General features: G+C 33.6%; 1 protein-coding gene across 2 annotated transcripts in view; it reads right to left on the reverse strand.

The window, feature by feature from the left end:
- Positions 1-14,981, reverse strand: part of LOC136030144 (ras and EF-hand domain-containing protein homolog) — a 99,510-nt gene that overhangs the window by 62,350 nt on the left and 22,179 nt on the right. The window contains exon 3 of one of the 2 annotated variants that reach the window (XM_065708843.1): positions 13,212-13,354. In XM_065708843.1, the coding sequence (XP_065564915.1) occupies positions 13,212-13,354 (143 nt within the window). Of the gene's footprint in view, positions 1-5,173; positions 5,323-13,211; positions 13,355-14,981 lie in introns of those variants that run through there. The other variant, XM_065708844.1, reaches the window with a different exon arrangement.

Consider the following 14,981-nt stretch of genomic DNA (forward strand, 5'->3'; position numbering starts at 1 on the left):
TGCATAATCAAGTATAATGTCTCGACCTTTTCATAAATATTTATTATAACACAAAGTGGATCAAAGTCAAAGTTAGCGATCCACCTGCCAAATTTTTGGATGGAACTTTCACTAAGGGATCTGAAAACTGCTTTGACCTTATTTGGTTTCGGCACATGATTTCTGCTCTTTGGTTTTCACCAGAGAACGTTGTGGTCCGACTTAGTGAGTGGTCCTGAGGAAACTGGTGTCTCACAAAACACCTCAAGATTCGTTGGTATGAGGTCTATTATGCTTCTACTTTCATGAGTGGATACATCGACCACTTGTTTTAGATCCAACACATGTAAAATCCACTTTTTGTCGGTTAAGTTAAAGTCTCCAGCTGAAAGCTGGATTGATGAAAACTGGATTACTGAAATGTTTCTGGAAGTGGTCAACTTGATGCTGCAGAAACGTCACTAATTGACGTTTGTCACGAGCACCTTGGGGATAGTATACTGCTGCTAGAATGATACACGAGCAAGTTCTTGGTAACCCTCTCGGTCTGCACCACAGCCAGATTGTTTCATGACAGGAATCTGAAGGGTTATTAATTTGTCTGCATGGCAACTCTTCATGGTTATTAAGTTGTCTGCATGGCAAGTCTTCATTGTTTCATGACAGGAATTTGAAGGGTTATTAAGTTGTCTGGATGGCAAGTCTTCATGGCAATAGATGCCTACTTCACCTCCACGTCGTTTGTCGTCTCTGTCACACCAGATATCGAAGAAGTTCGGATAGTCTCTTATGGCCCCTGTTTCGGTAGAAATATCCCAACATTTGGCACTTATTTCTAGTGGTGTCGAGTTAATGCGTAAGACAAGTTCTAGCTCGTCCACTTTATTTGTCAGTGACCCAGGAATTGCACAAAATTAGGCTTGGGAAATTTGTTTTGGTGCTTAGAGTGACAGGTTTAAGCCTCTTATAGCGCCTGTTTCAATAGTAATATCCCAACACTCGGTAATTACTGCTAGTGATGTCGAGTCGATGCGTAAGACAAGTTCTAACGCGTCCTTCTTTTTCGTCAGTGACCTGGATTTGCACAGAATTAGGCTTGGGAAATTTTTTTCGGCACTTAGAGTGACAGGTTTTAGCATAGGATAGGATGGATCCTAGCATAGGATGGGGATTATCCGAGTTGTTCGAAGTTTCGTCATGGAATTAGGGATTCAATATTGGTAATGTTGGTTTAGGTTCTAAGGAGTTTATAGTAACTAAGCATGTTTCATATTGCTTATTCCTTGAATTTTTTGTTCCACTGTCATTGCGAACTATACTGATTACCGGAATACTGTAATCACCGTTATAAAGTACACGGCGCTCTCTGCGTTCTCGGACCTTTATATTTGCGCACTTGCTGCGCCATTCGTTTTTCCTTTCTGGTTTAAGCGTAGAAAAAGCCAAGACAGATTGTCCAATTAAGTGAGCATCAAGTCAAGGTTAATTTTACCCAATTTCATAGCCGTTGTTACTGTCTCCCCCTTATGCTACACCTTCTCATGCATGTCACTACGCCACACCGAACTAGAGTCAACCTTGTTGGAGGGTCTCCCCGGGGAACAGACGCTGGTTGAGAGTAGTTTTTTTGAAAATTTTCGATCCATCATTTAATTCCATCAATAATAGATGGCGCCAGCGGTCCAGATTGTGAACGCTTACTCTTCAGAATATTTTTTAGGCTATTATCAGCTTCTTCTTCTGCCATTATAGATATATTTGTGATTGAAAAAAATCATTACATAAGTGATTGAAATTATCGTCACTCGAAAATAGGTATATCACATACACAAACAAGCTAATGGATGGAGCTCGATGAGGATGTTGATTATAAATTTTCTTGATTTTATCAAAACCTTAAATAAAAGCAGCAGTATTTTTCAATGTACAATATCTTGAAATTAAAAGTCAAAAAGTTCTTATCAAGCATTTGGCCGATGCAACCTTTATAGGACTATGACTGTAAAAAAAGATTGTATTCTATTTCAACAATACCTTCTCTACACGTTGATTAACAAATTTACTACATTGATTCACTTGAATTTTTCTATAACACTCTTGGTCAAGAATACTTTTTAGAGCTTTAGCAGCTTCAGCACCCCTCTTTGTCCACAATGAAGTAGCATGTGGATAGCGACTGAGACACTGATTGCAAATAGAACATATTGTTAGGGTGTATTGTAACATCTTTGGATCTCACTTAAGGTTAGAAGATCTGCTTGCATATTATGGAGTGGGGAAAATACTTTTATTTTTCAATGATTTGCACAAACCCTATGATTTCGATATTGAGTGTAAATTGGTTCATTTCTTAGATATTCTCTTGTCTGGTGTTTTTAAGTCCAGTGACTTGAAAAAGTGTTTGGTGGGGGAACTAAGACTTCTCCCTTTACTAACATTTTCATATACAGGTTTCACATCCGCAATCATTTTGAATGTAAATAGGTAGTGTAGTGTCCGCTATCCTTTTGCATACTAGCAGTTGGTAAAGATGGTGATAATTTGATACCAATGCGTCTTCACTTTCACCTCACCACTACTAATGGTGAGGTGAAAGATTTCAATGATTTGCACAAACCCTATGATTTCGATATTGAGTGCAAATTGGTTCATTTCTTAGATATTTGAATGATTTGCACGAACCCTATGATTTCGATATTGAGTGTAAATTGGTTCATTTCTTAGATATTCTCTTGTCTGGTGTTTTTAAGTCTAGTGACTTGAAAAAGTGTTTGGTGGGGGAACTAAGACTTCTCCCTTTACTAACATTTTCATATACAGGTTTCACATCCGCAATTATTTTGAATGTAAATAGGTAGTGTAGTGTCCGCTATCCTTTTGCATACTAGCGGTTGGAAAAGATGGTGATAATTTGATACCAATGCGTCTTCACTTTCGCCTCACCACTACTAGTGGTATCAAATCGTTGTTTCTACAGATAGGTGCGCCAGGTCTGGTAGAATTTTCCAAGATTGATTTAAAATGACCTGCTTCTTCTTTTAATATTAGACTACTACTATGTTCAATGAATATTTTAAGAATTTGCTTATTGGTAATAACACTCTTCAGAAACCTTTATGTAATTAAAAAGTTGCATAGATGATTGTAAAATGATAAAAATCCTTTACGATTTGTAACTACATTTATACATTAAATCAAGTAGATTATAAATTTTCCCCTGAATTATAATTCGTTTCCCTTTACTATCAACTTGAATGTGTTGACTTTCTATGAAATAAAATAAGAATCTTTTACTTTGTTCAAGATATGAGTTTGGCAGCAGGTCTCCAAGATTTGACCAAAACTTGAACAATATTAAATATTCCTTGTTTGGTTGTTCTCTTGTTGTTCCAGAATCTTGAACAGACGTTTCCTTTTTATCAATGATCCTTAGACTGACCGGTCTCACGTAAAAGGCCGGTCTCACGTAAAAGGATGTTTGACCAATCGCAACTGTGCATCTTTAAGCGAAAAAGGTATTTTATCATCGGTAATATTCTCAACATTAATGAATTTAAAGAAAATATCTTCGAAGTGTTCCGTTGATTAAAGAAAAAGTTCTATTAGTGTGAATTTGTTTGTTTTAGGTATTTTTCTGGAGAAAAACTGTTTACATGTCCTGCAATTATTGGCAGTAAAAATGTATTAAAGCTACTACCAGCTTGGAAAAGACGTTTTCCTTTAAATTTTAAATCTTTTCCATTGCTATTGCTTTTTGCTAGTGCAGGTGCAACGGAACAATGTTGCTTTTTCTGTTGGTTGGCAACTTTTGGCAGTTGAACATTGCCTTCCGTCAAATTTAAATAAAAGTTCAGATATGAAATTAATAAACTCTTTTCCAATACCGTGTTTGAGTATGGCTTTCCTAAGTGGCAATTTTGAACTACTTAGAATGGAAAATAAATGTCCAAGCTCATGTAGTTTCCTCAGTGTCATGTTGGCAACTAATGAACTTTCTTACTGTTCAATGGAATATATAAATTAATTTCACTATCAAAAATATCTGTTACAACATGCAAATTTTCTAGTGCATTATGATTGAGATCCAATAGAATGTAACCATACAATTTATTTGTTGCATGGTTGTATTCCGAAAGTAGAAATTCTGGAGCACCGGGATATATTTGTTTATTGAGAGTTATTAGAGAACTTGAATCACCAACAACCCTATAGAAGATGTAGTAGGTACGATTCAAAGCAAGTGTTCTCATAAATTTGCTCCGATGGAAGAGATTGTGTAGAACTAGGATTATAGAAAATTTGTATAATGCGAGCAGGACAGTAACCGATTGTGGTATTTTTTGAGACCACTCTCCAAATGGATTTGGCTATATCATTAAATATAAACCAAGAATTTGGTTCCCAGTATAAATTTTGAGCCCGATGCAATAGCCTTTAATTTATCTTAGGACTCTTGCAAAAAAAGTAGTGATAATAATTTTTCTGGGGTTTCCCAAAAACGTTTGATAACGATTTTGATTTATATTTGTCAAAAGTGCTGTTTGTTTGATATTTATAAGCCATAAAGAAATGATCTGAAAGATGTTTTAAATTGATACATATTGTTGTCAACATCTTCAACAGCTGGAATACAACTAACTGCAAACTATAGTTGTAAAATCAATAAAAAAATAATATCCCAATTAGTCCTATTGCTACGATGTTGATAACTTTGAAAACCACACTGCCTTTCCATGACAAAAATATAACAGTTCAAACTAGAGATGAAACCATTCAATAGACAGTGAAACAAATATAAAATTTTCAACCGGATATTTCAGACCCATATAGAGTGTCCATCACCAGAAGTAAAACTAAAAGACATTGATAAAAACAAAATAATATATACCCAATAAACCAAACACATATAGTTCATTCCTCTTTCAATACAACACCGGAAGCAAATCTCCTTTACCTTTTCGGTTCCGGCTCATTAAATTTATCTGATATATCAAGTGGTGAGTGGTCAAAGCTCTTTGGTGAAATAAGACTTAATCTATTTGACCTCAGCAAATTATCATAAATTGAATTCAATTCAAATTCACCTGTATCTCTGTTTAAGGAATTATTCTTGAATATTTTTTTTATTTCAATAATTTTCCTGAAAATTTGCTTTAAACCTTGGTCCCTAGAAATCAAAGAAACATTCTCTTACAAAATAAAATAATTTAAATAATCATATATATGCTCCGATAGAGCCAACGGGAAGTCTTCAGAATTGAAATTTTGTTTTAAAGACGATGACATAGAATAAAGATGTTGAAGCAATCTCATTTTCAAATTCTGGCTTCCCACATAAAAACTTTTACAAGTTCTGTCAAATGCTTAATGTAAGAATTTTTGTCGACATGAGTGGCTTACGTAATGACGTTAACCAATTGCTTAGAGCACTAGTTGGTGACTTTGTACTTGCAACAATTGGTTGTAATGGCAGGTTTGGCTTATGTATCTTTGGCAGTCCATATAATTTAGGGCACAAAGAACTTCTTGGTAAGCATTTGTAGTAAAGTTAAGGTTTAATCTTCCCTTTTTTTCAAACTCTTTAACCCGTTCTTAAACTTCTTTGTGTACGAGTCTGTTAGGTCAAAAGAATATTTTTTGTACGTTTTTTCATCTTTCAGTAAAACGTTTAATTTTGAATCGTAATCCTTGGTATCCATTACCACTGAAGTGTTATCCCTGTCTGCTTTTTTAATAATAATTGATTAATCCCTTCTTAAACTATTAAGAATCTCTTTGTCTTTGATAGAATTGTTAGGGATGTGTGGTTTTAAAGCAACATTTGACAGAGTTTTCACTGTAGAAGCTCATACTAGGGTGACATCTTTGAATAGGATCGGTTTCTGTGTAAAGATGTTTCTATTAAAGAAATTATTTCTTCTACTTGGAATTTATTAGTTTTAAAGAAAAACTTTGAAATTTTTTCCAAATGGACTTTTCTTGTAATTTTAAGGTCCTTGATGAAAAATTAACTACACCTGTTCCAAGAGTTAAGGAAGGTATTACGATTTCATTTGCAGGTAATTTTGAAAAAAAATTAAGCAATCTTTCTCTGGAAAGGTGAAAGTCATGATTGAAATAATTTCTTGTCATCTGTTGAATAAAACAAAAATCACTTGCACTCACCTTTATATATATAGAGAAAAAAAGGTAAAGGATACGGCATTAGACTTTACAGTCCTTACCGGCGGTGCTGATCTCCGTTTCTTGGCCCTTCATCCAGGAAGTGCAATGGGGGTCTGGGGGCCAGCCATCCTTTGCTTTCGCACACCCTTTCTGTTTACCTTCCCTAGATTTCTCCAGGTACCCATTTGGACCTGGGTCGACTCTGGCTAAGCTTGCAGAGTCACACCACTGACCCACATCCCAAACCGAAGAATTTGATTCACTTGGAATCGAACCCGTGTCCTCCGAGACAAAGGATCCCGAATCCAGCGCACCAACCCACTCGGACGGCATAATATCATATATATATATATATTTTCCAGGTATATTTTGTCTTTCACTAATAAAGAGCTTTTTCTCCTTTTATCTGTAATCAAATGATTTAAAGTCCTGAAATGTAGACCATGTTCAAACTCTTTACCTTTAAAACTGCCTAAATGTACATTGAATTTTATTGAATCCTTTTCTTCTTTCATTGATGAAGAAAATCTTGTTGATTTATAACAATTGCGTGTCTCTTATGGGTGCTAATACATCTATACACTACCTTGGTCACATAATACCCATATACTTTCATATAGATAACTTCGAAGACCCCACTGCTTTTCTTTGACGAAAATACAACAGTTCAAAAAAGGATCAAATCCTTTAATAGACAATGAAACAAATATAAAATTTTTAGCTGGATATTTCAGACACATATAGAGTGTCCATCACCAGCAGTATAACTAAAACAAATTAATAAAAATATTATGCCCAATAAACTAATTACAAAGAGTTTATTGCTCTTATTTTTTGCTATGCAACAGCAGAAGCAAATCTCCTTATTTTGGTTCCGGTTCATTAGATTTATCTGACATTTCAGGTGGACAGAGGCCAAAGCTCTTAGGTGAAATGAGATTTACTTCATTTGACCTCAGTACAATATCATAAATTAAATTCAATCCAAATGCATATGTTTCTCTGTTTATGGAATTATTCTTGAATTTTTCAATTTTATTTTTTCCCCTGAAATTTTGCTTTAAACCTTGGTCCTTAGAAACATAATCAAAGAAACATTCTCAAACAAAATAAAATGATTTGAATTGTTATAAATATGTTTTGATAGTTCCAACGTGAAATCTTCAGGTTTGGAATTTTGCTTTAAGGGCGATGATATAGAGTTATGATGTTGCAGTAATCTCATTTTGAAATACTGGTTAGTATGTCCCACAAAAGAAGTTCCACATGTACATGGGACTTTATAAGCCCCACATTGTTGCTCTACGGAAGTTTGATCCTTTCCAGAATTTAAAAACTAGCCAAAGTATTACTACCTCTTAAAATTTCATTTAAACCATTATTTTCTAATATTCTCTTATGTTTTTCACTCTGCCCTGAAACATATGTAAAAGAACAAAAAATGTCTTTCTTTTTTGTTATATTCTGGCTATGATTAAAAAATTCTAGAAATTTGTTCCTTATTTTCCAAAAAGTCTGGTCAATTAACAAACCTCGGCAATGGTTACCAATTGAAATTTCTTTTAACAACAAAACTTCCTCCTAAATGAGTTTTCGACAAAAAATTCTATAAATTCAGTTGGTTAAGGATATGATTAAACCAATTTTTACCTATCGAGCATAACCTGAGAAGAATGACAAAAACCTATTATTGTTAGTAGGTTTTCTGTAAATTTTAGAATACATACTATTTGCATTTTTAATGTATAACATCCTGAAAAGAAAGTTTCTTGTCCTCTTCTAATTCCATTTTAAATTTTAAATCACCTTCCCAAAAATTATTGTACTCTAAAAACTTCTTAATTCTTCTTCCCAATAATTCCATACTGAAATTATGTCATCCATATATCTCCTCCAAAACTTATGTTTAAAAAAATATGAATCTAGAACTATTGTTTCAATATTTTCTACAAAACAGTTTGTTAATAAAGTACTTGAAGGAACCCCCATGGGTAAAGCATTTACTTTTTCGAAAAAAACCTCTGAATGGAAAAAAAAACGTTTTTCATCTTTCAGTCAAATGTTTCATTTTGAATCGTAGTCCTTGATATCGATTACCATTAAAGTATTGCCCTTGTCTGCTTTTGTAATTGAAATAGATTCATCCCTTTTTAAATTATTAAGAATCGTTACATCTTTGATAGGATTGTTAGGGATTTCTGGTTTTAAAGCAAACTCTGACAGCGTTTTCACTGTAGAATTTCTTAGTAGGCTAACATCTTTGATTTGGACGGGGCATCTGTGTAAAGATGTTTCTATTGAATAGATAATTTCTTCTACTGGAACTTTTACAAAAACCTTACTAGCAATGCATAGAGGTTCCTTCTGCCTTAAATTATAGGGACTTCCGAAGATACATAAGCCAAACTTGCCATTACAACCAACTGTTGCACGTACAAAGTCACCATAGAGTGCTCTTCGCAATTGGTTAGTATCATTATGTAAGCCAGTCATGTTGAAAAAAAATTTCTTATATTAAGCTTTCAAAAGAACTTGTGAATAAACTAAAAGAAGTGGGAATTTCTTCAAATTCTATAATCTGAAGTTCCGATATAGTATCAATGCATACAAATATTGCGGTAAAAGCCGCAGAAATTCTCCTTGAAAGGAAGATATTAAAAAACTTGGACTTAATTAGCGGTAAAACAGTTTTGGAAGTCGTGTAATTATGAACATAGTTATGTTTTTCAATTCGTTCTCTTATTTTTTTCAATTTAGGGGTTTTTCCGAACACATAAATGGTTTACCCATGGGAGCCCCCATTAAGTCCTTTATTAGCAAATTTTTTTGTAAAATATTAAAACTATAGCGTTAGAATCATATTTTTATACATATTACAGTGGGGGGGGGGTGATATATGGATGAAATAATTTCAGTGTGGAATTATGGGGAGGGGGAATAAAAGGGTTTTTATAACATCTTGATTTTTGGTGGGGTAATTTAAAATTTACAATTGAATTAGAAGAGGATAAGAAACTTCTTTTTCTAGATGTTTTACTTTAAAAAAATGAAAATAGTCTCGATTTTTAGAATTTACAGAATACCTTCTTACAATAATAGATTGAGGTCATTTTTCTCCGGTTACATTCACCAAGTAAAAATTGGTTTAATTATATCCTTAACTGACCACATTTTAAGACTCTGCTCTCCAAAATTACCCAGGTTAGTTAATTGACCAGAATTTTGGAAAAGAAGGAAAAAATTTCTAGAATTTTTAATTATATCCTGAAAATAACAGAAAAGAAATATATTTTTGTTCTTTACCATATGTTACAGGGTTGAGTGAAAAACTTAAAAGAGTTATACAAAATAATGGTTTAAAGGTAGCTTTGAGATTTAGTATACTTAGATAGTATTTTAACTTCTGGAAAGGATCAAACTTCCGTAGAGCAGCAAAGTGGGGTTTATGAAATCCAATATACTTGTGGAAGCTTTTTTTTGGGACGTACTAACTATAATCTGAAAATGAGATTGCTACAACATAATAATTCTATTACATCGTCCTCAAAAGCAAAATTCAAAACCTGAAGATTTTATGTTGGCTCTATCTGAACATATTTATAATTATCCAAATCATTTTATTTTGTTTGAGAATTTTTCTTTGATTTCTAGGGACCAAGGCTTAAAGAAAATTTTCAAGGAAAAAATTGAAATAAAAAGCAAAATATTCTAGAATAATGCCATAAACAGAGATACAGTTGAATTTTAATTGAATTCAATTTATGATAATTTACTGAGGTTAAATAAAATAAATCTCATTTCACTGACAAGCTTTGACCCCGGTCCACCCGATATGTCAGATAAATCTAATGAACTGGAACCGAAAAGGTCAAGGAGATTTGCTTCCACTGTTGCACTGAAAAAAATAAGAGCAATAAACTATATATAATTAGTTTATTGGGTATAAATTTTGTTTGTTTTTTTAATCTCTTTTAGTTTTCTGATGATGATGGACACAGTATATGTATCTGAAATATCCAGTTAAAAAAACTTTATATTGTTTCACTGTCTATTAAAATGCTTCATCCTTATTTTGAACTGTTAAATTTTTGTTATACTGCGATGTTCAAGAACAAAAATTAGAACACTCACTTTAGGACTTGGAACTAAACTTCTCTACACAGAGTTTCTATAACCCGTCGCATCTTCAAGCACACCATGGGATATCAAATCGCTACTTGTCATGGATTTTAGATACAATAGTTTATTTGGGGTCTGGTGCTTCACTAGCTCCGGTAAATAGACTCTTCTTTTATTTTATAATAAATGCATATCCTTTTTAATCAACACAGACCATATTACACTAAAAAAAACAGTTAGAAAAGCCCGTTACCCTCGAGGGCGCGGCGGCCTTTAGTGGTGGCTAGCTGAAAGCCACATCCTTTATCCCCAAGCCGGCCGCAGGCACAGGGGTAAAATAATTTCAAAGTATTTAAAAATACATTGAAAATACGACAACAAAAACAACAATAAGTCTACCACGCTTACACAAAAAAATAAATCTAAGGAAATTCTTCCATTTCCCGCCTACTATTTAATTTAAAGGATTTTTTCAAGACCGAGACCAAGACCTTGTCTATATTGAACACATAAACATCGATCTGGATTGAGGTAGTTCCGATGGGATAGTAGCCTCCCAACACCCTCACATGCATAACCCTTATCCGATATGGCTAATATGGTAGTTTTTCTACTCTAACTCTGTAGTTTTTAATTTTAAAGATTAAATCACCGTCATTTTAGGACTTAGAACTAAACTTCTCTACATGGAGTTTCTAATAACCCTTCGGATCTTCAAGCACACCATGGGATATCAAATCGCTACCTGTCATGGATTTTAGATACAATAGTTTATTTGGGGTCTGGTGCTTCACTAGCTCCGGTAAATAGACTCTTCCCAGTTGTTAAAATTCATTTGAGAGCTAATATTTTCACTAGTTTCCAAATCATTTAATAGATTGTCAGCTTTAAATTTTAACCAGAGTGAATAAGTGTCTCAATAACGCTTGGAATTGTCCCTTTTCTGGATACGGAAGCTTACACACATTGTAAAAAAATTCAAACATGTTTTTTGGAGATTTCTAAAATTGCGCTACTACCAGCAATGATTTTATTCAAATAACATTCCTTTTATTTTCCTATGCAAAAGGACCATAGGAGTCTATGATGATAATCGATGTGAAGTTTGACTCTCACATATTTTACCAAAGGCTTGATTTAAATGAGCCAAAAGATTTCTTTTCAACCTTTGTTTTTGCTTCTAAACATTCACTGACAAAAGTGTCAATGAGAGGTTTCATGTACGACTTTGATAAAATTGGAGTGCTCTATGAATCTTTCTGACCCTGAAACCGTTGGCCACCAACCGTTGCAAAGGAACGTGGGGATCAATAATACTCTGCTTCCCATCAAGGTTGTTTTGAAAACTTCCAATGCTTAACCCCATCCTTTGCCAAACAAATATTATGTGGACTCAAAAAGGCCTTAGTCACTGGTCTGTATATGCATGGGAAAAGAGAATCCGTTACGAAGCCATGAAGTTCTATGGGTGTTTGACCTTCCAGTTCAAAAACCCATACTTGCAATATTTTTCTTTAACATTGGTAATTTCGGAGATGTTTTTAGCAGAAGAATTGTCAAGCCCTTGCAAATAACATATTAAAAAGATAAGCAAGACCTTGTTGATGAATTAAGACAACTCATATCCAGAAAAATTGCATCGAATTTCTCACTGGTGTTTTCCCAGTCAGGTCAGTCTCCAAGATACAAACCCCGTAGAAAATATATCCCTCCCTCATTGTTTCTTCTAAGAATAAGTGCTCATCCCCGTCGATTATCAAACCTAATTGTTCTTTTCCGAATTCTTAAAAGTAAATTCACCACAAGATGAGGAATTGAAAAATATTACGGAAATCCACGACAAATTCCTGATAGATTTTATCCGTGTATACGTTTTGCATAACCCTCCCCATTTTTACAGCTTCCCTGTGCCAAAACTTTCCTATCAAACTCACAGTCGTCAGTGGTGTATTGACGATCATGATGATCATTTTACGATTTGATGGATCATAACTTTTCCTCATGTTGCCTCAAGCCGGAGTTGCAATATTAATACACGTATATGCTCTAAAACATTAACAAATCATACATTTCATCATCTGGAAAGTACTGTTTAAAGAGGGAGAGGCTATTAACATCGTCACTTTTCTTGGCTTGAATCAATTGACTGAAGGATTTGTGGATTGGGGGGAAAGAAAACTATATGAATCTAAAAAATCAGGTTTTATTAAAGCACATTTTACCATTATTTGTCTTCCATTTGAATTCCAAGAGCAGAAACTTCAAAGATGGTTTGGGTGTGATGTTATATGAATAAAAAGCATCTACCCATGCACCATCTACAGAGTCTTTTTAGGAATTTTGGTTATGATATTTGCTTTTTGATAATATGAAAAACAGGAACATCGAAAAGGATTGTTTTTAGCAGATTATAAATCATGATCTAGTTTTCAGAAGTGGGGGAAGGGGAGTGGTCAGTCCCTCTCATATTAACTGTTGCCTGTTTTGAATAAGACTCGATTATCTATTGTAATTCCTGTTCATTTTGAGTTTTATTTATTTATTGATGGTTGTTTGTGGTAGTTTTACGTTTGGAAGATTATTTGACTTTATTTCTTCTCGTTTCGGTTTAATAGACCTCTTTAGTTTTCTTTGAAAAACTCATTTTGTGGAGATTTTTTTTATTAATCAAAGAATAAAACAAAATAAAAGTTATTCTAGCTCTTAGCAATAATTTTTTAAATGAAACTTTCAGTTCCTTTGAAATTCATCAATAATCCAATCCATCAAAACCTAGGTTTTTTAAAACTGGTCAAAATTTCCGGTTTTATACCACAAATTAAACTGTTTCTTTATACTTTTAGCATCTCTGAAAAATAAGATAAAACTCTGATTGAAAATATATGCCATGGCTATCATTTTAAATTCGAATGAGCTGTCAGGTTCTACACAAAAGAAAAACCAAATACCTCAAAAGTAAAGATCGCAAAATCCTTGACACAGGCCTCAAATCAACTACGGTTAATTTTTTTCTGTCAAGTGGACACGAATGATTTGTGTTCAACCACGTCAATATACAAAGTTTACAAAAAGAATGTTCGCATTTAGGAGCCTGAAATATAGACACAATAATTATCTAGTTCAAATTACTCATAGTACGTTGAATAATATATATTTGTTTTCTTGGTTTAAAATTTTCCCGGCTCTTGATACAATTATGTTTATGTATATACAACATAAATGGTTTATTATAAAAATATTATCATATTTTAACCTAAGAATTTACACAATTAGCCCAAAGAGTACCAAATTGCTGGAATATAAAATATAAAGTTTAAGTCCCAATGACTTGTCATCAGTAGCTGTGTAATTAAACCTATAATATATTAAAAGCTATAAGCGAGGAAATTTGTCTGATATCCAGCAATTCTATCAAACTCATGGTCCTAGAAGTGAGAGAACTCATTTGGAAAAAAAACTTTTGCCCAATAGGGTATTCGACCAAAATTTTGACATGGCCATTAGGTTCATCATTGTTCAAAAGTCCAATCACTATCAACATGGAGATAGCATACCCCTCAAAACCATTTGGGAAAAAACTGTAGGTTATGCAATTTAATCACTGTCTGAATATACAATTTTTAATAGGAAATATGCAGATATTTCCCCAGAAGAATTGTTTATATTTGGAGATTTTCCACGATGAGAATTCTTAATGAGAAAAAAAAAATGGAAACGGTGGGGAGAAGTTTAGTCTCTGACTGTTCAATTTTACCTGCCGTATGAACGTTCACAGGGATTTGTCCAGGGAATTGTGAGCGTCGATCCAATTTTGTTATTTTCATGTCGGGGGAGGGGGGATTTTCTGCGGAAGTAGTTTCTTTGTCATGGGACTTTTCAAGGGAAAAACGTACGATTTGCTTAAGAATATTGAAGAGAAAATCTTCCCTGAAGAGGAGGGGATTCCCTTTATAATTTGAAACACGATGCAAAGTTGAATAAAAAACATGTTTTTAAAAATTAAAGTGAAGAAAATGTTTAACTAGGAATTGTTCGAAATCATATTTTTTGTTTATATAAATTTTAATACATTTAGCACAGTAGAAAATTTTCAAGGGAAATAGAGAAATATCCTACGGAGGAGGAAGGTGCATTTTTCAATATGATTTGAAAAAGGACCAGAAAGTAAAGTAAAGTAGTTGTGAAATAGCATTTATTCAATGAACATCTTAAGCCAGATTAACTCTCACAAATATTAGACAAAACAAGAATCATAAAACAAGATTTACAGGTGGTTGAATGCATTAAAATAGCAATCAGGATGAACAAGGTAACATCAGGATGAACAAGGTAACTTTTAACAAGGTAACATCTTTCTAATTGATTTCACGTTTATTTCAAATTTATTCGAGATAAACACTCCTAGTTTTCGTCAGACCGTTCATTTAGTACCCAGCAAGGTTAATTTGCGGTCCGACATTTTTGGATAGATTCAAATGCCAATAGTGCCTTCTTATTGCTCCCTATTCTGGATGTGAAATAGCTGTTAGCCTTGGCCAATTAACGGCTTAGCCTATTGCTAGTTTGCTTCAAGTAAGTAATTAAATAAAAAAAAACTAGTTTTTTCAACTGAAAGTAAGGAGCGACATTGAAACTTAAAACAAACAGTAATTACTTCGTATATGAAAGGGGCTGCTTCCTCATCAACGCCCCACTCTTTACGCTAAAGTTTGACTCTT

Source organism: Artemia franciscana, chromosome 8, assembly GCF_032884065.1.
Source record: "Artemia franciscana chromosome 8, ASM3288406v1, whole genome shotgun sequence".
Classification (NCBI taxonomy): Eukaryota; Metazoa; Arthropoda; class Branchiopoda; order Anostraca; family Artemiidae; genus Artemia; species Artemia franciscana.